Source organism: Cyanistes caeruleus, chromosome 14 (genome assembly GCF_971803275.1).
Source record: "Cyanistes caeruleus chromosome 14, bCyaCae1.hap1.1, whole genome shotgun sequence".
NCBI classification, from domain to species: domain Eukaryota; kingdom Metazoa; phylum Chordata; class Aves; order Passeriformes; family Paridae; genus Cyanistes; species Cyanistes caeruleus.
Window position 1 is genome coordinate 20,492,420 of NC_141714.1, and position 25,530 is coordinate 20,517,949.

At 41.1% G+C, this 25,530-nt stretch overlaps 2 protein-coding genes and 1 non-coding gene across 16 annotated transcripts in view; 2 read left to right on the plus strand and 1 right to left on the minus strand.

Annotated features, from left to right (window-relative positions):
• The window catches only part of LOC111928532 (transmembrane 9 superfamily member 2-like), a 27,309-nt gene extending 19,088 nt beyond the window's left edge, over positions 1-8,221 (minus strand). Inside the window, exons 1-7 of one of the 5 annotated variants that reach the window (XM_023925891.2) lie at positions 7,981-8,221; positions 7,548-7,615; positions 6,195-6,288; positions 4,457-4,584; positions 4,102-4,231; positions 3,031-3,158; positions 1,920-2,031 (exon numbers count right to left, since the gene is read on the minus strand). In XM_023925891.2, the coding sequence (XP_023781659.1) occupies positions 1,920-2,031; positions 3,031-3,158; positions 4,102-4,231; positions 4,457-4,584; positions 6,195-6,288; positions 7,548-7,615; positions 7,981-8,097 (777 nt within the window). In that variant the 5' untranslated portion in view covers positions 8,098-8,221. Of the gene's footprint in view, positions 1-1,919; positions 2,032-3,030; positions 3,159-4,101; positions 4,232-4,456; positions 4,585-4,688; positions 4,727-4,815; positions 5,042-6,194; positions 6,289-7,547; positions 7,616-7,980 lie in introns of those variants that run through there. The other 4 variants (XM_086850447.1, XM_086850450.1, XM_086850448.1 and 1 more) reach the window with 4 other exon arrangements.
• RBMX (RNA binding motif protein X-linked) lies at positions 7,930-24,008 on the plus strand. 10 transcript variants are annotated; one of them, XM_086850452.1, is made up of 10 exons: positions 7,930-8,336; positions 13,149-13,647; positions 14,865-14,994; positions 15,188-15,294; positions 20,661-20,832; positions 21,898-22,014; positions 22,370-22,484; positions 22,601-22,726; positions 22,818-22,906; positions 23,409-24,008. In XM_086850452.1, the coding sequence occupies exons 3-10, from the start codon at positions 14,886-14,888 to the stop codon at positions 23,714-23,716; spliced, it is 1,143 nt and encodes a 380-aa protein (XP_086706578.1). In that variant the 5' UTR covers positions 7,930-8,336; positions 13,149-13,647; positions 14,865-14,885; the 3' UTR covers positions 23,717-24,008. The 10 variants fall into 10 exon arrangements, with proteins under 10 accessions (XP_086706578.1, XP_086706577.1, XP_086706582.1 ...); XM_086850451.1 differs by lacking the exon at positions 13,149-13,647 and having other exon boundaries at positions 8,011-8,193; positions 14,868-14,994; positions 22,803-22,906; XM_086850456.1 differs by lacking the exon at positions 13,149-13,647 and having other exon boundaries at positions 8,011-8,193; positions 14,868-14,994.
• On the plus strand, positions 15,042-15,114 carry LOC111928778 (small nucleolar RNA SNORD61). The gene has a single exon (XR_002864298.1). It is a non-coding gene; the product is annotated as a small nucleolar RNA SNORD61 (small nucleolar RNA).
• Positions 24,009-25,530: the final 1,522 nt, after the last annotated feature.

Genomic DNA, 25,530 nt, shown 5'->3' on the forward strand with positions numbered 1-25,530 from the left:
TCCACTAAGCCTCATCTTTCCATGATTTGGGATGCAGCTGCCTGCAGGTCCCAACTGCTGAAAAACAATCATGCCATCTGTACAACAGTTTTCCAGCATAGCACACTGGTCTTGAAACTTCAAAATCCTTAACTTTGTCAAACATACTCCAGAGAAAAATTCCAGGGGAAACTAGAAATGTTTTTCTCATCACCTTTAATGCATTTAGAGCAGGCTTCTTCACTCTCTGTCACAGTGCTGGCTGATACAGACTATCTTCCACTGATTCCTGGCAGTCAACTTTCATTTCCAGATATTCATGTGATGGACCTCCAACTGTACAACTGAGGATTCTTTCTGACCCACAAGCCTTGTCCTCCCTAGTTGCTCTCTTTGGATGTACATACGTGTTGTCCTGCTACCAAATTCTATCCCCTGACTGGCCTGGAGTTCTGCTGAATTTCTTCATTTACTTGCAAGGTGCTAAGTTTGTACAGCCAAACTGCTGTACCAAACTGCTCTCATGCTTACATTTTTGTACACTTGTGTACTAAACATTAGAGCTATGATGATGCATACTTTCCACACAGTGCAAAAATACCTTGTCCATTTCAGTTAATTAAAACAGACACTGTAACCTTCTCATCAGAAGTCAGCTGCCATATTAGAAAAGACCATAAAACAGCTATATATTTTACTGCCTTATGTAGTCAGGCTTACTGAAACTGATTTTCCTATTTAAAAACACTTCTCACTGATAAAACAATCCCCTTCTAAGTTATTTTGAAACTACTAATAAAAAGTAATACTCATGAGATATTATTTCAAATCAAGGCTTATGAATGACAATGAGAATAAGCAGTTTTGAAGTGCCATCTGCTGGAAGTATCCAAACCCACTAGATGTGAGCCTTACCTGCTCCACAACAGGGAGAAAGAGTGTAGGTACCAAAACACCTCACCCATTGCGTGAGGAACCAGACAAAGTTCACACTGAAGTTCTGAATCACAATTTACCTCAAGATTTAAACACAAATATTAATGAAAAAAATCTCATTCATATAGAAAAATCAGTCAAAAGAAGACTGGGTGTCTCAAGGGAAAAGTAACAGGCTACTGAGCCTTGCACCTCAAGGTCACTGGTTCAAATCAAATTCAATTCGGCAGGATGAAAGCCATTGCCATATCATGGCAGCTTCACTGTCTGTACAAAACAAGCTGGTGGTCTCAAGCCAAACCCTCTAAGACTGAAAAACCACCACCTTTTCAGGACAGACTGGAACAGAAGTACCAAGATTTGAAGTACCTTGAATCAAATTATTGTCATACCCATGAGGTTCACTTTCCATGCTGAGGTAAAAAGTCTCGTTTGCCAGAAAGCAATTTCCTCCCAACTCATTACAGGCTGAATAAAGCGTTCATTAGTTACTAGTAATGTTACTAGTGCATTAGTAAAAATTAGAGCATTAATTCTAAAAAAAAATAGATGATGGCCTACTCAAGAAAAAGCCAGTGTACAAAATAAAAACCACACAAAATGAGACAAACCCTGCAACTTCACGAGAAAAAGCTTTACAGTCAACACTCAACAAAGAAATGTCCCCAAATATAAACTGCTCTTCAGCATAAGACTCTCAGCACCCTGACTGAAATCTGAAAGCAGAGTAGATCTCAAGGAAGACAACTCTTCCAGGTATTCAATCTACTAATTTTCTATTAGTAATAAAACACAGTAATAAAAAATGGTCTTCATTTTTATTTTCATAGTCACTTAAATTACAGGAACGGAAAACTTGTTAAGATTTTCAGAAAAATACTTCACAAGACCATCCTTACGGAATTTACACTGTAATCCAGTTATGACTATTAGTAAGGTATCCAATTGCTTTGATTACATTCTTTTGGGGAATTACGTATTCATGTAACAGATTTAATACTTACTTCAAATGTCACAGAGTAAGTGTAAACCAAATTCAGTTTATTGGTAAATTCTCCAGGAATCTCCATAGGTGAGCCTTCACAGCTTAAGTTGTTTTCATCTGTATGCTTGTAGCTAATGGGGAAAAGAAGTTAAATAAAATCTTTAAAAACTTTAATTTTCTTTAAAAAAATTTGGCATTGTGCTCCAACCAAAAATACTCCCCATTAGGAAAGCTTCAAGGCCGAAGCAAAGCACTTGGTCAGAGAATGACAAAATTAAGGTTATGTGCAACCTAACTGCCCCCTTGTGGTCTGCATTGCCAGGGAAAAGGCAAATTCTCATTTTTCAGCCATTCAGGACGCTACTGATAAAGCATTAATGAAAAATGAATAAGATTGGTAGAATATTCCTGGCACTCATGGGAGGAATAAACTGGCATAGCAAGGATAATTCACTAAAAATACACTGTACCTTTGCAAGAGAAAAACCAAGTACAATCAAGTATATCTGTATATGTTGATTGTTGTACCAAGCACATCTGTATGACTTCAGAAACAGCAATAGTGTAACTTATTAACTCACTTAACTTCTACAGAAAAGAGAGAAAAGTTTAGCTATAAAAAAAATGAGCCGCTTTGAAATTTTGTAACTGGACTGTAGTTTTCAAATATAGATTTCAAATATGAACTGTGTATGAACAGATTGACTAGAGGCCAAAGTAATTGCTTCAATCTTCTTCAGACCTCTGAGTTGTTGCACCTCCACTCAGGTCAACACAAAAACTAAGAAGCTACTGTTTGAGAAAGACAGTTAGTCTTAGGAAATTAGTTGTTGTCATCTGCAGTTACGAATATCAATGTTAACATGGTATTTCACCTATATCTCTGCATCCAAACTTACATAGGAAAAAGTACTCCTGTACATTCATCCAAAATGTGTTTGGGAGACAGGTAACAGATCTGGCATGGGAAACTGTTACTCAGTGAAAGGATGTATCTGAAAAAAATGCTTTACCAGAAGCCAGAAAAACATGTTCCTCAGAATTCATTAACACAAATAACATCTCTAAGGAACTGTTCTTTTTGGAACTACTGTTAGGACTCCACAACTGTTGCTTTAATGTACAATTACCTTTGTGGTCTCAGTCTTGCCATCACCAGTCTTGCACCAGGCCAGTTTTCATCCTTCCCACTGTGGTACATGATTGTTATGTCAACATGGTTGAAGAGGTAGAAAGTGTTCTTCTTGTTAAACTCTGACTACAAAACATGATCAGGAAAGTGAGCAACTTCTCCAACAAGAGAGGGCACAAGAAGTCAAGAACTTTAAAATGAGACTGGTGTATGAAGGAGCAACAAAGAGAAACACTTCAACAATATACCTGTATAAAAGATCACTTTCAAGAGTCTGGGGAGCCTAAGGAGTAACTGAGCTGGAAGGTGACAATAGACAGAGTAAACTGAATGTGCATGATAAAAGCAAAACCTCAAGCATCAGACCTGCTGCACAAATGAACTGATTCCACTGCATACAAGCAGTAGGTCAAGTGGTAAAGTCACAGAAAGCTCTCTCCTCACCAAGAGGAGTGTTGTCCCTCACCCAGGAGGGATAAAACTCTATCAACTATTATGTGCAATTATACTAGTTCACAATGGAACTCCCAGGATGACTGACACATTTCCAACTGTCAACTTTATTTTCCCTGTCACAGCCATGTTTATTTATCCTTCAGCCATCTGGGAAAACCCTGATACATTTAACTTGTGATCTGTGATACATAACTTTTGCAACCAGAACACAGAACTCATTTCTAGGACTTCACTAGAAAGCTTCCATCTGATACTGATAAAAGAATATCTTGCACATGAACACCATATAGACAAAGAATGAATAGGTACTAGGATGGATACACATGAAATTTCAGAACAAAACCTCAATTTTCTAAGGCTTTTGAACATCCACACCATTATTTTATACATTTTTAAAGAATATATTGGTAAAAGACCTGTACAAACTTTTTATTTGGACAACTGTATCAGTGAGACACTGCACACACTAGCAGCACTCAGCTCTGTCAGTGCCCATAGTCCGATCATTAAGCATGTTTACAAACATATCTCTTCTTTCTCAGGGAAGGAAAGCTTAAAAGTAAAACCACAAATGAAACCACCCTATACTAACAAAGAAAGTTCCACCACTTACATTTATAACACAAGCATCTTTAACTCTACCATCTGGAGTAACAAAACATCCTATTGGAAATCCTGGATTACAGTATTTTTGTCCATCTTCCACATCATAACACCATGTTACAGGCATGTTATCGATAATCCTAGACAGAAATCATCAAAGAACATGTCCTCAGAAAGGGATGCACCTCACTTCACAGTGACATTTCACATTCATGTAATGCACACACTTTTCAATAACGCCTATAAGATGCACAGTAGAGAGACAACTATCATGCACAAAGAAAAAAAGCAACCACTTAAAACATAGATAATAAATGTCCAAAAGCAGAAAATAAACCCAACCTCAAGCACATGTCTTGGCTTACCAGTGATGCTGATAATTCAATTGCATTCCTTTCTTCAAAAATGCCAGTTTGCTTTTATCAGCACTGTTTCCTGGATCATATGTTCTTGTACAAACCTTCTTGCAAGTTTCTTGCTTTTTAAAAGTGAACTGTTAAAAAAAGCACACAAGAAAAAGTCACTTCAATTTTGCTTCAAAGACCTTTTAGTGTTTTGGGTTTTTTTCCGGTTAAGTAGGGAGGTTTTTTACTTTACCTCCTTACTCTAAGTTTCTAAATGATAGAGCCTGAGGACTGAAAATTGAAAATTAGTAAAAAAGGTATTGCTTTTTCTTCTACCAGTTTGTTTTATTTTGATAATTTCATCATTTGCTAAAACAGACTTTCACTACACCCTTCTTGAATGTTTCATGTTGTTTAGCTGTTTTTCCCCATGATGACCAAGTTAAATAAGGCTGCTAAAAGCACAAGTTGCACAACATCTAAGCTTCAAGCACAGACATCACCTAACACAAACACATTCACATTTGCATCTCCAACTTCTGACCCAGTTAATGATAATTAACCTTCACAGGATAATTAACAGGTTAGCAACCTGTTAGTGAGCTTAAAACACAACTGAAAATTCTAATGTTATCAAGGCCCAAACACTAACCTGGAGCAGCACTTTCTAATTACTTACTAATTACAGCCATTTCAAACAACTGTTATAACACTTAATCTATTCAATATGGACCCAGTCCAAATGACCCACCATGTTTACGTATTTAAAAGCTTCTTGTGACCACTAGTCCTGAGACTTAAAATTACATTAGCTCAGAGAATCAAGGAGATGTCTAAGAGCAGTTCATATAAGGGAGGGGGCAGCACCTTCCTAACACACTAATGAAAAGATGCGATCAGGTCCCTTATGACTGAGCAGCAGCAGACTCAGAAACTGCTGCCTCTTTTTCTCACAGGGATTTAGATTATCTAGCAACCATCACACACACACATAGCACAGTTTTCAGCTTCACCAGCAAAACCAAGTCTGGAAACTGCATTCAAACACCATATAGCTCTCAAACACCAAGAGCCACTGTTTGACCATAGCTCCCCTACTGCTAGTAACTCTCCCAAGTTGATGGCACAGCTCTTTAGATATGCTACGTTTGGTCGTTGCTAATGCAAGGCATGATACAGAAAAATACCACATACCCAATCCACAAAATATTTCCATACATTTACTTTATTGAAGGTTCCAAGTGATATGCATCAACACTGAAAAATTCTGTTTCAGACAACAGATCATAAGCTTATATAAGCAAAGAAAAGCTGCAAGTGAGCCTAACTTAACTTCCCCTTCCCACTCTGGAAGCTGCCCAACACTACAACCAAGTATATGAAACAGTTCAGGAACTATCACTTTATAGTCTCCAATGTTACATTAAATAAACCAATTATTTCAGATCATCTAACACTCCTTACATACAGCTATTAAATAACTACCTTAGATAGAGTTTCTGGAAGTCTCTACCACAGAGCAACAGGCAAGAGTGATCACTGGCTCAGTTTCCTAACTGTAATTAAGCAACCTAAGATGCCTTTGGCCTGGGAGGAGTTTTATTGGGTTTTATTACATAAACTCCATAGTGCTTATACTAAAAAAATACAAACAAAAAAATCACCTAGTCATCAAATCTTCAGCTATGTCTATGGATTACAGCCATCAGAATGACAGCTATCAAATGTAAACAGAATCAACTTCAAGGGATAAAATAACCTTATATGGAGATGATGCTATTCTCTCCCCAAACAGCACTTGTCCAAGATTTTCTGATGGTCTTTTCTCTTCCTTATCTTGACAGAAGTCAAAACTGGAAAAAAGTAGCAAAGGTTCCCTTTTATTTTTAATTGACATATAAATGTAAATATCAGCCTTAAATTATTTCCTTAACATAGCAGTTTTCATGACTTTTTTTCTACAGGTCAAACACTGGTAGTAAAATATCTGAGAGCCTCTGTGAAGAAAGCTGACATCTATTTTAATATCAAGTTCAACCAATTCCAGCATAGCTTTAATAAAATGCATGATGCTTAATCCACCCACCCTTTTCAAATGGCAATTTAAACAAACAATAGAATATTTCATTTTGCGGGGAAAAAAGGGGCTGTGCTACAGACTTTTCATTTCTCTTGCAAAAAGTTTCTGAAAAACTACACCCCCTTCTTAAAGGAATATTTACAAATAGCATTTAACATGAAACACATTTCAAAGAAGTGCTTTTAGAGTGCTGCACTGTCAAACACCATTCACCAATTCTTATCAACTACCTACAGCCTGAAACTGCTGAATATAAGAGAATGTAACCATTCTGGCTTTTCATTAAACACAGGTAGCAGCAGGTTACATTAAAAAACCCAAACAAACAAACCAATGCTCATCTTTGGTACATAAGTACTTTTCCTCAATCAGTGGTCCTAAATTCACTGGCTTCCATCAGTTTAGCAGAAATAGAGACAGGGGTATTTTTTAACTAGTCTCTGGCTTTGCTTCTACTGCTGCACTGCCCAAGGTAAGAGCTAAAACACCAAGTTTTCTTTTCTGCGCCCAACAGCAAGACTGCAAATCACATTGTTTATCATTGCTTTGTAGACCTATTAACATCTGGAAAAGCAGATAGAAGTTTTCATATAAAAGAACCAAAATTAAACAAAACCAAATCGAACAAACCAAGAAGTAGCTACAGAGCTTTGGCAAAACAAAAAAAAGAAAGTTAACAGTGACTGGTCTCGAAGTTTCCTTCAGTTACCAGGGGAAAAAAAAGGAACTCAAAGCATCCGACGTCCTAGGCTTGCCTAACAGAAAAAACTTTCAAATATGTCAAACAGTCAATATTAAATCTTGTACTCAGCTCAAAGAAATGCACCTGTAAGAAACCCTACAGCCTTTTTTAAACAATAACAGAGGACGGTCAGGTGGCACAGGTGCGGCCTTCATTCTTCACACCCTCTTGTACTTTATTCCTGCCACTGGATTCATTCTTCCATCCCTAAAGCCAAAATACTGACACCCTTACGGTAACAGAAAAGCGCCTTTCCAAACGCTTCTGGAAACCTGTTGGGATGTACTTACGCATCATATTCATATGGCAGAACTGATTCAACAGAGTCCAGCCGGTTCACGAAGAGCTCAATTAGTGACTGAAACAGGAAAGGAGAAAAAGTAGGAAAATATGGACTTTCAGAAATAAACGTGCGGCTGGTACGAAACGCGTGGCTACCAAATGCTGCTACCCCATGGTGGAGCTACCCGTGGCTGCTGACAGGCCCCGGTCGCGCCAGGAAGAAACTAAGAGTCCCCCCAGCGCTGGCTGGAAATTTCAGCGGGAAAAGGGAATACTAGCTGGGGTCTGTCTGCCTTCCCGGAGCAAAGGCTGCCGCCCGCGGGAGGACACCCGCGAGCAGCTGGATTGGGAATACCCCGCGGACCCGCCTCGCCGCGGGAGCCCCGAACGGGGCAGAGCGAGGGGACGGCCCGCGTCGGGCCCGCCCGCGCGGGCTCTCACCTTGCAGCTTTCGGTCTCCTCGCCCTCCTCGCAGAAGCTGACAGGCGCCAGTCCGGGCAGGTAGAAGGCAGCGCCGAGAGGCGCCACCAGCAAGAGTGTGGCAGCCAGCAGCCTCATCTTACAGCCTGAACGAGCAAAGGCACCATGAGGCGCAGCTGAAGCACCGACCGCCCCGGGCAGCGCCTTGCGGAGGCGGCCTCAGCACAGTCGGAGGTGGGGGTAGCCGCGTCACGGCCGGGTCGGGGCCACAGCGCCTGCGCGGTGAGGGGGCGAAGGCCCAGGCGCCATCTTGGTAAAGGGCAGTCTGAGGAACAGGACACCACAGGCCAAGAGGGATCGGCTTCCGACTGCCAGAGGTCGGAGGCTAGATGGGATACTGGGGAGAAATTCTTCCCTAGGAAGGTGTGGGGCCCTGGCGCAGGTTGCATAGAGAAGCTGCGGATGTCCTATCACTGGAAATGTTGTTTGAAAGGGGCTTGGAGTATCCTGGTCTAGGGGAAGGTGTCTCTGCTCATGGCGGGCGGGGTGGGAGTGGTGAAATCAAGTGATCTTCAAAGTCCTTTCCAACTCAGACCATTCTGGGATTCGATGATACCAGAATCTCTTTGAAGGTTTTAGCCCCCAGCAAAAATGCACAGAACTAATTACGTTGGGAAATACATTTGAGATCATCGAGTTTAACACAGGACCTAACACCACAATGTCAATCAGACCATGGCACTAGGTGTTACATCCAGTCTTTGCTTAAATACCCTCCGGGACAGTGATTCCACCACCTCCCTGGGCAGCCTATTCCAACGTCGAAATACCCTTTCTGTGAAGAAACTTGTACTAATGTCAAACCTCAATCTCTCCCTGCAGACTTGAGTCTACGTCTTCTCATTCTGTCACTTTCTACTTGAGACCAGTCAGACCTTCTTCACCTGGCTACACCCTCCTTTCAGGGAGTTGTAGAGAGTGAGGGAGAAATGCCTAAGTCAGATATTACCAGCTCAGAAATTAGGGGTGGAAATCTAAGTTTTCATACAGCAATCTGGAAGAATTCTATTTAGTGGGTTTTTTTTGATGTAGCCTGTGATGCTTGCAGATACAGCACAGCCTCTTGGTACAACACAGTCACAGTGGTGCCACAAACGTGATGCCAAGTTCCAGGGTCACCTGTTCAGGTGGCAATGGCAGGAGCAGTCCTTTGGGACAGCTGCAAAAGCTGTCTGAGGAGCAGGGTAAGTACAAGTGATAGCTGCAAGCCCAGCTCTGTGCGAACATGGCAAGATGGGTGCTCACAGCTGTCAGAGACATTGTGCTAAGTGCGTTGCTGTCGATACTGGGTAGCAAACACCTCAATCTTTCTATATTTCCCATTTCAGCAAGATGTTGCCACTTTTGTTTCCAGACCATGACACTATATTTGTGTTACCCTGCAAAACATCCATGTCCAATAATTTTAACCAATTCATTAATCCGATCAAATCAAAGTGAATTGCCCTTCACAGGAAAAAGGATAAGGGATGCACAGGAATTCTCATGTCTCTTCAGCTGAGCCTGGGAATTAGCGCTGTCATTTCAGGCAGCTCCAGCTACGTCTTAGGGACCTATGATCCAACTTGCATTGCTAAACTGAAAGGAGCCACAATGAGATCCCAAATAAGTGATTTGGGAGAAGCACATTAAGGAATTCTCATTTAGAAATGGTTTACAAAGAAACAATTATTTTGTGCTGTTCTCATCTACTCTAGTTTGACTTTTACAGAGGAAAATCCCTGAATTTCTATGAATACTTATCAACTGATAATGCCTAGAAAATTACTCTATGTTATAAAACTATTAAACTGCTTTTTCAGTTATTAGTTTTTGATTGCATATCAAGAGTGGATTACATTCCTCTTTTTATTAATTCTGAATGAGTCTTTTATGATCAGATTATTTAGTTATTCATTAGTCCTCATCCCTCAGGTCTCCTAAACTCTTTATCCAGTTTAAGACCTGTCTTGGTTTGAAAAGACTTGTGTTTGCAGGAGCTTCCCTTGAAGTGGAAAAAGTAAACCTCCTCCCTCTGAATTATCATAATTTTGAAATTAACAGGCTCTCAGGCAAAGACATGGGAGTAATAGTTCTTTACTAGTATGTGTAAATAAAAAAACCCTACAAATTAATAGGAAAATTAAAATTAAATATAGCAGTACAAAAACCACTGACTGAGTCAGGGTACAACCTGACACCCTGTTGGTCAGGGTGTTGGTAGCAATCTGATTAAATGATGGCTGAAGTCCTCCTGGAGTGACAGATGTGGTTCTGTTGCAGGTCACTCTGTTGAGTGACCCTGTAGAAGAGTGTTGTTTTCCTCTGAAGGTCCAGGGGTAGTGTAGATGGGTCCAGTCTCTCCTCTGGGAATCCACTGGAGAAACGCTGCCTGTGGTGTTCCAAGTCTCAGGTTGTATTTAAGTATGACTGTCTGGCTCCTCCCCCTGGATGGAGCATCTCACAATGGGATAATGTAATTTTATCAGTTATGCAGTGAGACTCAATGGCCCATTATCAGAAGAGATCCCCCTGGTCTTACGAGGCATGGGTGTGCTGCCCCACCTGTTTTTAACAGATGGTAACAGAATACATACTTTTGGTTACATCTTGCATTGCAACCTAAGACAAAACCAAAGCATAATGAACTTGGTAAGAGGCCAATATGTTTGATAAAAATATGCAGCATGGTACAAGAGACATCCAAAACACTTTGCATGCAAAAGTTTGCAGTGTAAATTCAACTACATTGATAAAACATCCAGGGATTCATTTGAGTAACATTTTAGTTTAAAGCTATCACAAAAATCCATAAATTATTGCCCTCATGGAATGTTGTCTACCTTTCCCATCTACTCAGCTCATTTTAATGTTATCAATGAGAAGGCAGGAAGAGATCACCTTATATGTATGTGGGTTTGTGAGTAACATACTTGTAACATACTTAATTGCATTTCTTCTGCTCTCAAAAATGTGATAATGCAAGGGCAAGTATATCTATGCTAGTTAGGGAGCAACTGTCCTCTGTGTAAAGGTCGGTAAAGTTTTCCCGATCGGTTTCCCCAGCTGTCCCATCCAAGTCTGTTTCGTATTCCATAGGGTCCAATATAGGATCTCTTATTACTACGTAATTTCCTATCAGGAAATTCAAAGTTGAAAGGTCATCTGCAAAAGAAAATTTCATAGCTCTTCAGCCTTGAATTTTTACTGAAGAGGAATTCATTTCAATTCAGACTGTAATTTGTTCCCGGATTATTTCCGCAGTTTTTCTTCTAAAATTCAAAATTACAGGAAAAAAAAAAGAGTAGAGGAGAGGAAAGAATTAGAAGAATTAAAGAATTATATATCCTCTAATTGTTTAAGATCCTATGGTCTTTGGAGCAAGACCATACATACACTGCATAAGAGTGAGAGACGGTAAAATACTGTTCCAGTTTGCAATGAGGATGCAACTAAGTTTTGATGAGAAGCCTCATGAAGATACCTTTTGGAACAATGGATGGAAGAATTTGGCCCTGATACAGCATTTATGTTAAAATGCTGTTTCAAATGTCATTATGTTCATGCTAATCCTGCCTAACTATGTGTAAAGTATGTGTTAACAAAAGGTTACCAAAATGAAGCCGGGAGTTATCAATGAAATATTTTACTCTTTTAATCAGAGGAGACAGAAAAAGAGGCTGTTGTTTGCATCTGCTTATTTTTCCAGTTGTGAGTCAGTCAATGTATACACTGTGGGTCAGAGAAGCACAGAGACACCCCCCCACCCCCCCCCACCCCTTGATGGAGGACATTTTTGGCATTTTTCTTACAGGACTAACAGTTTGCTTTAGTTCTCACTATCCATCCCAGGGAGCCTCTGAAATTTTAATTATTTTGTATTGAAACTAGAATTTGAAGCTTTTCTTCATATGATAATTGGATGAGTATCTAGTAATGCCATTCTTCGGCAGCTACATTGATATCACAGGCAGTACCCTCCTACCTCCTTACAAATGTCATCTTTCCCTTTTCCCCTTACAGTAACAGCATCCAGAAACTCTGAGCATCCACACTGGTAAGGTGACATCTTCAAGTACATACTAGAGTTTAGAGTAGTGTTTGAGAGCACCCCTCCTTTGTGTTATGAGCTCATCTGAGGCAATGTTGTCTTCTGCTTTCCATGGCACGAACAGCAGCTGAATATCAGTATCTGACAGACTGAAAAACTGAAGATAAGGGTAGAGTCTGATGTTCTCTTATCAGTATGTAGCAATTATGCAGCTGTGCAACTGTAACAGCACTGGGCAGCGCTCTTAGAGTCCATAAACCCTGTGGCACCTCCCAGAAATGAAGGTCTGGAGAACTGCAAGGCAGAACTTAAAAGACTGTATGGTGATTAGACTGGATGGCACTAAGAAAACAGGCCTTGATGACGGATTAACATTAATTTAGATAATCTACAGGTTCAAATAATGCAAATTTAGCCAATTTTTTGCATGAGCAGATTTTCTCCTAACTTTTCCACTATCAGGTTTAGCCAGCCAAAGAAAATCACAGTAGAACTTCATGTATAAGTAATTAACAAATAAGTTAGTGGAACAAAAAAGGCAAAACTTTGTGCCATCAACAATACATTTAATTTTAAACCACACTTGTTTCGGGTCACTATTATTCTCCAAGGAAGGGGTGCTGCCATGCACATGTATTGATCACACTAACTAAAATTGCCTTTAAGTCTGTTCTAGCTAACTAAAGGGTTAAGTTCCTGCACAAACTCCAAAGTTAAGCTGATACTACTGTAATTTTCCTTCCAAAGAAGTGACAGATCTGCTGCTTCACAAGATCAGTTAGCATTGGAAAGGACCTCTGGGAGATCATCCAATCCAATCCCCCCTATCAAGACAGGTTCACCTGGAGCAGGTGACACAAAATGTCTCCAGCGAGGGACACTCCATGGCTTCACTGGGCAGCTGTTACAGGGTTCTGCTACCCTCAATGCAAAGTTCTTTCTCATGTTGAGGTGGAACTTCTTGTATTTTAGTTTATGACCATTGTTCCTCATCCTGTCACTGGGCACCATTGAAAAGACTGGCACCATCCTCTTGGCACCTGGCTTTGGGGTATTTATATGCATTAGTGAGATCCCCTCTCATTCTTCTCTTCTCTAGACTGAACAGCCTCAGCTTCCATAGCTCTCCTCATAAGAAAGATGCTCCAGACATCTAATCATCTTTGTGATGATTACTATCTTCAGTGGCTCCTTTATCGTACTGAGGAGCCCCGAACTAGACACAGCACAGCACACGGAGCCTCAATCCCTGGGGACCAGGAGCAGCCGGCAAACAAAGCTCTACTCCGCCTTTCCCACGGACCCCTCCCGCTCTTTGCCCGGTGCTCGCGGTCCCCGGCCCGATCCCCGCTCCTAGCAGGACAGGACTCTCCAGCCCCGGTGTCCCCCGTCCCTAGCGGGCCCCGCTGTCCCCCGACCGCTGCGGGAGCTTCGCGGCGGTCCCGGAGCTGCGGCGGGCCGCGGACGCCCCCTACAGGACTCGGCGCTGCCGCCGCCGCCGCATCCGGGGCTCCGTCCGGCGGATGACGTAAAGCTATAAAGGCCCGCAGCGCCTTTGTTCGCCCCCATTACGCAGTTGCAGATCGGCGCGGGTGGAGGTGAGCGTGGCTGCGGGCTAGGGCTCTGCGGGCGGCACCGCGGGGCGCTGCGGGGACCCACGGCGAAAGGTCCGCGGCGTGGGGGCCGCGTGGCGCGCCGTTCGCGGCGGAGTGGAGACGCGGTGGAGCCGGGCCCGCCCCGCAGTTCCTCCCTGCCTGGCTCCGGTTAGGGCTGCGGGACCTGTGCGGTTGCGGTGGGGCAAGGAGGGTCCCAGAGGCGTGAGGCGGGGTGTCCGCCATTTTAGGTGTGGGGGTTTCTCAGCATCCCGGGGGAGGGCGAAGTGGGCACGGCGGGAGCGCCGCGCCGATGTGCCCGGACGAGGCTGAGTCGCGCGGTGGGGGAGCGCCGCGGAGGCCGCCGGGCGCGGGGACGGAGCGGAGTCGCTGCCAGAAGCGGCCGCCATTTTGTTGCGGTGCCTGAGCCCGGGGAGGGTCTGACGCCCCCCTGCTCCCCGTGCCCCGGAGCGCGGCTGAACCGGGGCCCCGTGCGGCCCGGCTCAGCTCCACCGCGGCTTCCTCGAGGGTGCTCTGTCTGCGCTCCCGTGTGTGCCGGAGCTGGCGCGGGCCTTCCCGCCATCGTGCTGGAGACACGCGGGCAGCGCTTGTCCACAGGCGCCGGGCGGCCTGCCAGGCACGAAGAGGTTTGGCTTTGTCTTCGGCTTTTGGGCTTTTTTTAAGCCCTTCCGCCTCCGCGGCTGTAGTTATGGCATTGCTGTGTAGAAGTGCAGCGGTGGTCTGGTGTCTGCTCAGTCTCACATGTTGTGTAGGCCAGGACTTCAGCATAGGCTCCGTGTACTTCACATAGTACAAAGAATGGGCTTCATTTAAAAGTACTTCGACATACTAAGTAAATGACTTGAAACGTCCAGGATTTAAAGTTAAGGTGTGCTAGGATTGCCATCCAGGGCAAAAACATCTGGAAGAGTTTTCACGTTCACCAATATTGCTTCATTTTGACAGTGCTTTGTTCCACTATTCGAAGTTCTATTTAATGTCTTCTAAGTAAGCTATATAACATGAAGAAGTAACAAGTAATTCTACTTCTACTTGCTTCTATTATAAAAAGTTGTAATTAGTGTTTTTTATACCTCATATTTCTTACTTAGCATCTGTCTGAAGAAAATTTGCATGCACTCTTGAGAATAGAAGTCATTTATATACCATGAAGTTTCTATTGCATTCTGATATTTTGTTAATAATGGCCTCATTCTTTTTAGTAGGTCATTTACAGAATAAAAATGGTTGAAGCAGATCGTCCTGGGAAGCTGTTCATTGGGGGCCTGAACACAGAGACTAACGAGAAAGCCCTTGAGGCTGTATTCGGCAAATATGGACGCATTGTGGAAGGTAAAGAGAACTTTTCTTAGGTGATAATAGTAAAAACAAACAACATAGCTGTGATGACTTTTTTGGCGTTGATCATCTGAAATGATGGTGCTTACATGTCCTCTAAGAAGTTCTGAGCTTAAAAGGTTAAATAAAGGTTAAGTGTTCTTTACAGGGAATTACAGGGAAGGCTGATGTGACTTTGTTTCTACAGTCCTTTTGATGAAAGATCGGGAAACAAACAAGTCCAGAGGATTTGCGTTCGTCACATTTGAGAGTCCAGCAGATGCAAAAGATGCTGCCAGAGATATGAATGGAAAGGTAGGAGTTAAGATCAATTATACGTTGCATTTGCCACTGACCAGGACAATTAATCTTTGGGGTAAATCAACTGGTAATAAACGATTGAAAGAGACTAGATTAGAAGATTGTGGAGACAAGTCGTAACTTCACATTTGACAAAATGTCTCTGTCTCCATGAAGCTGAAATCTGTTTTTTCTGTTCTTAGATCTGGCAGTAGAAAATGAAGTCTGGCTGGTAGTCAGCTACACTCTTTTCTTATTCCTTAATGAGTGATGGAGGGCTTTTCAGCAATCAGCTCTTCATTCTTGCATGTTTCAATAATGATTTTTGGGTTGGGTTTTTTTTTTTGATAATATTTGAATGCAGTACTTTGTAAATTATACCTCAGGGAAGTGACTTGCCTGAAAATTATTAACGGTTCCCTTAACATGGGTTGACTGGACTTCCCTTGAGTGCTGGAGCATTGATGAGCTCTCTGGTATTCTGTGGATAATCTCCTACATTTGTGACTTGCATCATTGATCTGTTTGGGGTGTGTGAGGGGCATCTTTCCAGTTAATGTGCAATGGATTTTCAGTTAGCTGTCAACTGAATCTTTTTGTTTATACCCTGAAGTGCAATGGTCTAGCTTTAAGAGAAATAAGAAATGGAATGTTTTTAAAAATAAAAATACAGGAATTTGCAGCACAAGTTCCAAGATAATATCAGGATAGTTTGACAAAGAATTGTAGGCTGCTGTAATCTGTGTCTGTTGTGGCACATGTTTGGAAAGGTAGATGTAAGTCGGCAATTCTTCGGTCAACAGCTGCTTTTCTTCAAAAGGGGTATTGTCTCTTCAGGGTGTGAAAGCATTTCGGTTTTCCATGCATTATCTGAATGGTTGTGTTGAGGTTATACTGCACTGGCCTTGTAAGCAGTGCCTCTTTAGATGCCATTCAAGTAAAGTGGAGAAACATTGAGTGATTGTGGTTAATTGACATTTGAGACTTTGATATATTTGTTTTGTTAGTATAAGAAGTGAAGTGAAAGAAAAACGTCAGTTATTGCAGTCAGTAAATAAAGCAACTTCAGGAATAAGAAAATTACCTTGGTGTAGTGCTCATTCATGCAAATAGTAAAACCTCTTGTATTTGTATTGTAGCAGGCTATATGTTACAGAAGGACAGTGTCTTTTCTGCTCATACTGATGTTCATACTGCTTCATGACAACCTTACCACAATTAGGGTTACTTTCTTTGAAGACTTCCTTTTTAAACAAGCTAGTAGTTTTGTCAAGGCAGAGAGTGGCAAATTCAGGTGATGTTCTTGCTATACCTGCCTAAACATCTGTCAAGGTGCTTCTTTTATCAAATTTTATTTCTCCACTGTCTAGTTTGCCACAGTTCTGAAGACTTGTTTACTGCTGTGCTTAAATACTTTATTTTCTCTGAAACGGTCATTGAACCCTCACATAAGGTAATTTCAAGAACCAGTAGGTAATTGTCAGACTGAAGGGAACTAGGTCACTAATGTACCTGTTTGTGGAGTGCAGCTTGCAAATCAGAATCCCTCTGAAAATTATCAACAGCTGTTCTACATCTTGAATGTTGTGGCATGTGTTTGGTCACATTGGAAACATTTGGGAGACTTCTTGGTAAAGCAGCTAAATGAGATAATGTTTGTGGCTGAGGTTATGTCTGCTTGTGATGGAATGCACAATCTGCATTCCTGTCAAGAAATGCTAGAAGGATGGGCTTGTGGATCATCTTTCTCATGGGTTTGTCTTCATTATAAATCCAGAAGTACCTTCATCTGCTTTGAAATTAGAACATCAAGTAGTGTATGAAAAGAACATCCTCAAATGGGATTTGGCCTAGAATGTCCTCTCATCCAGTTTGCTTTGACCATGGATATGAAAGATTTTCACGAGTTGGGCTCTCATTCTCATCTTCAGAAAGCCTTCTGGACAACAGGTACTTCTTGGTATTCCAAAAAGATTCTGCCTTCAAGGTCTGAGGAAGAGAGTGTTCAAGGCCTGGTGTGAGAAGAGGTAATTGTCATAAATCACAACTTGGAAGGTTTCTTTGTCCGTTTGGAAAAGATGGATTGTCATATTCTCAAGATTTTAATGCACTTGAGAAACAGCAGCAGAAGCACTGTGCAGACCAATTCAAGCAGTCTGTAGAGAGTTAGGTGATCTGTCTGACCGGGGGAAGAGTTCTGCATTGCCTGTTTGCTCATTCTGTCACCCCAGAGGAATTTCAAGTTGTAGCCAGCGGAAGAGGCTGATTCCAGCAGATTCTGCAATAATGAGTTTGCATTTGATTTTTTATTTTGCAAATGTTTATGAAAATGTATCCAGAGTTTTGCGCCAATTTGGGTGAGGGGTAATACATGAACAGCTTTATTTCACTCTATATTGGGACAAACATAGACTAGTACAAGCTTACTTGTTGAAGATTAGTTTGTCCTGCAGAATGAGAGCAGGAAATATTTTAGAACTGGGATGGAGATTTCACACTTCAATTACTTTTTCTACTTAATTGAATAAATACTGTTGTGTCTGAGCAGTGCAGAAGTTCTTTATAGCAGCTTAGCAGCCTTCCTTAAGAATAATCATAATTCATGGCAGTCAAGTCTACATCCTGATGCTGCAAAATGCACGTGCTTACCTGAACATAAATGTGGATACTCCCAGGTCTGTAGTGGTTGTTTGGTGCAGTGGACTGTTCTCATGATCTTCTGATTCTATGTCCTAAAGATGAAATGGATAATTAAAGAGAGAATATGATGACCTTCAGCAAAAGATCAGGACAAACCAAAGATTTAATACCAGTGTAGACCTGCCAAGCCAGCTGGGCTATGTTAAGAGAATGGAAGCAGATGCTACAATCCCTACAATGTAAACTGCACTCAGCACTACAGAAGGTTGTCTTACTCTTGACAAAAAGTGCTTCCTGTTCTTTGGTGAAGAACTGATACAGTGTACAGTAACTTGGCCTCTTAAGAAATGGATCTTCATTTCTTGGATATATATGGCAAAAGGAAATGCAGTGTGCCATCAAGGATCGTGGAGAAATGGAGTATTGCAGCATAAACAGTGAAGTGATCCATTGAAGAGCAAAGCCCTGTGTGGTGTTAGGACCAGCTTCATGCAAGTTATTGTGGCAGTTCCTTTGATTTCTTGCCCCGCTCCCAAAATGATGCAAATTTTATTAATCTTTTCTGTTGAAATGTGGAACAGCTAGCAGGATAGTTCTCTAATTGTGCTTTGTTTAAGTTCCTGGCTCACTTTACAAATCTGTATAGTTTACTCATTCCACACATAGGAGACTTTGCCAAGCTATTACTGTCTTAAATGACCTGTAGCTGAAATTATTTCTGGTTTTTAGCGCCAGGGTAACTTCACTTTCTGGTGCCTATACCATTAAAAATGCTTCTATAACACTCTGATTCAAGGTTATAAAAACAAACTTGAGTGTTCATGTTGACAGCTTGTGCTTTGAGCTCATTGAAAAAACGTCCTTATTCTGAAATGGGTTGTGTGACTTCTTTGTTTGGTGAGATAAGACCTTTGAGCTAAGAAACCATAAAATGTCCCCTCTGATAAACATCTACTGGTTAGCAAAAAAAAAATATCTTGTACATAGTGAAAGGTGTTTCTGCACCTATGGAATAGCTTTTTAAGACTGCTTGTGTAAAGCAGTCTGCAAAGAAACTATCTTTTGCCAAGGTAAGATGCGTAATTACAAGGCAGAAGAAAATAGGAGGAATTACAAGGAAAACTGTACCTCCTTACATAACAGAAATGAGATAACTTAAACCTAGCATCCAGGTTTTCAGAACCCATGCTAGCAGAAGGGGACAGTGTTTGCTTTATAAACTTAAAACAAGCTGTCAAGAATCTGCCATGAAATCAAGGACAGCAGTGGCTATAGCAAAACTGAAGGCTTTAAGCCCACTGTTTCTGCTTGAGAAGGATGAAACAGATTAATTATGATGGCAAATCAATATGATGCAAACTGAGAGGTTCCAGTCATTAGAGTGACTAATGCTCACTCCTGGGATGTTTCAGTTTGTCATGCCAAAAGGTTATTTTGAGAAGCCTGCCATATGTAAAATATTTAATGAAGTCAAAGCTAAGACCAATTTGATTTTGCTGGTATTTCTTACTCTTTTCCCTCACGATGGATCAAGTTGGACCTGTGTATGTACACACAGGTTTTCAAACAATCACTACAACTCTATGAGGTGGCAAAATACATGCACTACTACAGTGAATTTTCAGAGCTAGATTTTGATAGAGAACAAAAAATATTCATTACTTCAATGAAATATTATTAGCAGTGCAAATTAAGACATTACTAGCAGTCGTGTTTGTGTTAATTTATTGCAGCAAACAAGTGCAATGAAAAACACTTTCTGTGTGATAATTAATAAGTTGTCATGGCAGAGTTAAATATTTAACTGCTAGAAAAGGCAAATAAATCATGTTCGCCAGGATAGGCATGCAGTAACCAAATTTTAGCAGAGCTTGTGATCTTTGTTCTGCTATAGTATCCAAACATGATGTCAAAAGATCATACAGAAATTTGATTAACTAGGTTGAGTTACTCAACATGTTACTACCTGCTCATGTTTGAGGTATATTAGTTGGCTACAGAGTTCCTGGTATTTCAGGTCTATATTCCAAAAAAGCTTCTACTTTTTTCATACCACGAAAAAAAAAAAAATAAAACCACACAACAGAATCCACGAACAAAAATGCCCCAACCACAAAGCACCTCCCCTGTGGAAAAGCAAGTAATAGAATAAATTGTGGCAATCACCTTGATTGAAAACCCTGCCTGAAACACTAGAAAAAAGGGGTGAATTGTCCTACTCAGTCTGCTGTGTAGATGCTGAAATAACATCTAAATACTTCAATGATCACCGTTTTGTCAGGACGTCAAGAAAATGTGCTAAACGGCCTCCCCATTGCCAGAAATCCCGACTGAAGCTAAGTTGCCTTCAGCTTAATCTTGTAACTACAGGTGCACTCCTAGTTTGGTACAAAAGTACGTGGCAAATGAAAGTAAATTGTAGATCATATATCGTGTATCATTTACAGAATAAATGACGTGGGGCTGCCATAATCATTGGACACTTGTGTTTTCACTGAAAGTCCTTTCTGATGCTGCTCTGTGGTTTTTTTTGCCATCAATACCACAAGAATGAAGTACTGTAGAAATTGAAATTAGGCCCAACATGCTGCTGAATACTTGGGGACTAATACTGAAGACTGAAATCAGTTCTAGAGTTGCTCTAACTTATAAAATGGAAGCCCTATAATAGTGAAGCCAGAGGGGCTTGATTTAAGAAATACAAACATGATGAGCAGTAAGTAAAGCAGCTTCTTCTTTAGTCATTAGATGGGAAGGCAATTAAAGTGGAACAAGCAACCAAGCCATCCTTTGAAAGTGGTGGTAGGCGTGGGCCGCCACCCCCTCCCCGAAGCAGAGGTCCTCCCAGGGGCCTTAGAGGCGCAAGAGGCGGAAGTGGCGCGAGAGGACCACCTTCAAGAGGGAGTCACTTGGGTATGTATTGACCTCTCTCATTATACACTTCGACAACACAAGACAATCTCATTGGAAGATGACAATAATCCTACTGGAAAAAAAAAAAGTCAAACACCTGAATAGTGCACTCCTTGTTCTTTATTAAAATGATGAAATACAGTCTCAGCAGTTTAGTCAAATTTTTGATTAGGCAAGTACACCTTAAGAAAAGGCTTTCAAATGTGAAGATTCCTTTCTACAGCTAACACTCCACTTGACTTTTGCCTATGAAAGAAAAGCAGAACTCCTGCCATGCACGTGAGAAAGGAAGCTTTCTGGTATTCAAGTTGAAAAAGCGATTCTCTACCACCAGGGGAAAGGGAACTGCCTTTCATTCTTTACTAGCAAGAGGTCTAAACTGAGAAAATTGTAGATCTGATCCTTGTAGATCAGAGTGAGTGTTAGGGCAGCTAAACCTTGTTTGTTGAGTTGAAGCTTTCTAAAGTGTAAGGATAGTACATTACTTGATACTGGACATTCATTAAGATACAGGTATTTATTCAGACTTTCAGTATCAAAACTCACTTAAAAGAACTAGAAAGCAGCACCTGAGATATAACAGTAAAAGCTGTAATGCAGAAAAAAGCCCCCCTGGAAATAGTGAAACATCTGTCTTGAAGAGTCTGTAGTAGGTTCTGCAGACTCAGTAGAACCTCTGTTCCCTCTCTGTAGGCTCTTCTCTAGTACATCTTCCCAGGTGGCTCTTGTCTTCTGAGAACAGTAACTTGTTAAGCATTAAAGCTGTGACTGATTACAGATATCAGCTGTCTTTTTCCCTTGTGTCACACCCTGTAGCTTTTGGTTAAGTTCTAAAAGACAGTTCTTGACAGGAATTTAGGTTGTGGAAGGTTTGGCTCTCAATTCTGCCAGTAGCATTTAACAGGGGCTAGAAGACAAGAGAAGGCTTTGAGGTCTAGTTTAAGAGGTTTACTGTTGCTCATGTAGTGGTAATAATGGCACCTTTAGGTCGTCTTAGTTCAGGCTTTAGGATAATGCAGGTGAGTATCACAGAAATAATAATTGGTTCATGGCTTATCCTTCTAGGGTCTTCTCGAGGGCCACTTCCCATGAAGAGAGGTCCACCTCCACGAAGTGGAGGCCCTCCGCCTAAAAGATCTGCACCTTCAGGACCAGTGCGTAGCAGTAGTATGGGAGGAAGAGGTAAGGACTTCCTGACTAAATTAGTTGCTTGGTCAGCTGTAGCACCTTAGTCTTCCCTTAGGAACTGGTGCAAATCATTGACTCGAACTTCAGTCATCTGTGGGATAGTGTATTGTTTTTCTAATCTTTGGTTCTCTTCATACCCATATAATTTTGCATCTGTTGGGAATAGCTTGGTGCAATTTGAATATGTTCCTTATAGTGCCACTTTAAAACTGTACAAGCAGAAATGTAAAGTGTTCTAAATGTAGGCTCCAGAGACACTATTAATTGTTTTAAATAGTTTTATGTACTAGCACTTGCCTAGAGTGTTCTGCATGGCTAAATGCTAATTAAATGGACTGTTTCTCTGAAGCTCCTGTGTCACGTGGAAGAGATGGTTACGGTGGTCCTCCGCGCAGAGAGCCAATGCCATCACGGAGAGATGTCTACATGTCTCCAAGAGACGATGGCTATAGCACTAAAGACGGGTAAATTCTTACGCTGTTTTATATTAGTGAAGTGTTTTTTGTTTGGAGAAGGATCTTGATTCCAGACCTTCTTTGGCAAGATGTATGGCTGACATCTCAGTTTTTGTTCTTTGTAGTTATTCAAGCAGAGATTATCCCAGTTCCAGGGATACCCGGGACTACGCACCACCTCCCCGAGACTATGCATATCGTGATTATGGTCATTCCAGTTCACGTGATGAATACCCCTCCAGGGGCTATAGGTACCTACTGTTGGAGTTTTCTCCCTGTCACTTTATTCTTGCTGTGATGTTAGTGATTTGTACTAAGTCTTAGTAGTCTTTCCTCCTATAGTGATCGTGATGGATACGGTGGTGGACGTGACAGAGACTACTCGGATCATCCAAGTGGAGGTTCCTACCGAGATTCATATGAGAGTTATGGTAAGGATCCATTTTGAGGATCATAAAATATACAGGTGTCATGAAATCTGGCTTGGACTAGGTTGCTTGTGTTTTAGGGGGAAGTGGCACACTTTTTTTCCCCTACAGTGAAAGTGCAGTTGTTGGTTATCATTTGATCATCTTATTAAATAAGCTATAAGCTAAAGAAGCAAAGTCTACAGTTCAGGATGACAGCTGTCTCTGGAAAATATGGCTGAGTTTCTTCTGTAAAATAACAAGCTATTTTGGAATACCCAGTTAAAGAGCCTGCCTGAATAAACAAACACCGTCTTCATTCCTTCAGAGTCTTTAAATCCATTCACTGCCTGATATGCAATTCCCACTTAAAGTACCATTAGTGTGACAGATTATATTAAGACCATCTCAATACATATAAAAGAGTAGCAGTAAAATTTTAATACAGCAATTCTGTAAATTCAGATTTGAAATTGTTCTATATAACTTATGGTGTTGCCATATTACCTGACCATTGACCCTGCAGGTAACTCACGTAGTGCTCCACCTGCTCGAGGGCCCCCGCCATCATATGGTGGAAGCAGTCGCTATGATGATTACGGCAGCACACGAGATGGATATGGAAGCCGAGAAAGTTACTCAAGCAGCAGAAGTGATGTCTACTCAAGTGGCCGTGATCGTGTTGGAAGACAAGACAGGGGTCTTCCCCCATCCATGGAAAGGGGCTACCCACCTCCTCGGGATTCTTACAGTAGTTCAAGCCGCGGGGCACCCAGGGGTGGTGGCCGTGGTGGAAGCAGATCCGATAGAGGTGGAGGCAGAAGCAGATACTAAAAACACTCTCAAACTTTTGGACCAAGACAGATTATTTCTCAAATGTGGAAGCTGTTCTATCTTTACTACCAGAGGACTACTAAAAGGAAAAGTTGTTTTTAACCTTTTTTTATTGTTGCCTGTTAAGTTTTCCCCTCCATGACTTTTATGCTTTTGTGAAGAAAAGTTAAAACAATGTTTAATATCATTTCAAAATTGTTAACATTTCTTTCAGAAAGCAGATGTTAAATGTATGAGCTTGAGCTGTGTACTAGTGTTGTAATTTTCAAAGTAAAGTTTCCCTGAAATGCCACACTTCCATCTGATTTTCGTCATGAATGGAACAAGCTGTTCTTACGATCTTCTGCACAACATCCAACCATCTAACATGGAGATGGATTGTTCTACATGTTCAGCATCTCATTCTGAAAGTATTGCTTGTGATTTGGAGGGTGGTGGGGATGATACCACATAAAGCTCAGTTGTGCCTAGAGTTTGAAGTCACAGTATTCCCAGTACAAAATGCCTTCAGATCCTTGTGTAAACAAAAATAGAGGATTTCATTCACTTAAGCCAAAAAAGCAAGTGGATAATAATATATTCTGCCTTCCTACTGTTTCATGGGGAGTTTAAAAAGATCTCCCCTCCAAAAAAATCATGTTAATGTAAGTCAGCTACAAAATACTGTTAAACAGCAAACCACAAACCATTGACCAATTCCATCAAAGAAGCTGCAAAAGGATGCTTACTCATACTGTTTCAAATTTTTGCAACTCTGTAGTGTTTCACTTTTAAAGGAACATCTTTGATTCCAAAGGAGAAAGTAAGATAAGCAAAGAAGTCTTTCTCTCCAACTTCTCAAAGGCTTATGGCTTCCTAAAATAAGTGAATCTTTCAGCATTCCACAGCTGATTAAGAGCATCAAATGCCTGTGAAACAGCAAAGATGGTAAGCAAAGCAAACTAGTTTTTCAGTCTAAGTCAAAATTGAAACAAGTTACCTTCTTCTAGTACAGTAAGACAAGCTGCATGTCATGGCAATGGAAGTTCTGCCTAGATTAAAGAAAAAAAGGAAAATAAATTCCCCAATACATTAGAAATTCTCCAAATTCAACAATTCTTGGATAAAAGCATTTATGGCACCAGTTTTTGAACTAAAGCTGTAATGCAGCTCACTGTAGACAGAATATTGCCATGTAGGGTGGGGAGGGGGTATTTTGTGACCAGTATCTCTGTGAAGAGGCTGCATATACAGCATATTAACAAAATTAAAGCTTTGTGAAATCAGAAATTGGTTTAGATTGACAAATATCAGCTCAACTATTGGGAGTTGGAAGCAAGAAATGCAAACTTGACATTTAGTTGGATGCCTAACTCTGTTAAGTTTGATGCTGCGTTGCAGGGATACCCAGTACATGTGGCAGAGCCTGTGGCAAGTTGTTACAACTCGGGTAAAGCCATGAAGTTCAAAAGATACTCTTGAATATAGTAAACATGAAGACCTCCAACTAAAAAAAAAAACAAAACACAAAACCAAATCACAAACCCAAAACCTTTGTACTACTGTTTAGTCCTCAGTAAATTTTGTCGTTCAACTTACGGATTTAACATGGCAGTGCACCATTGAAAAGGAATGAGAGTCCATAAGCCATGCAACCTCTCTGTAAGCCATTCCAGTCCATTCCAAGCCAGTGAGAACTCCACCATTTAAAGAAGTAGTAAAAACTTGCAACAGAATATTCTGCAAACCAAACTTGTGCCATTGTTCTGAAATGGGGGCAATTACTGTATGTCAATTTATGCTGTAAACTGTATTTTTCTCAATTTGTTGTATCT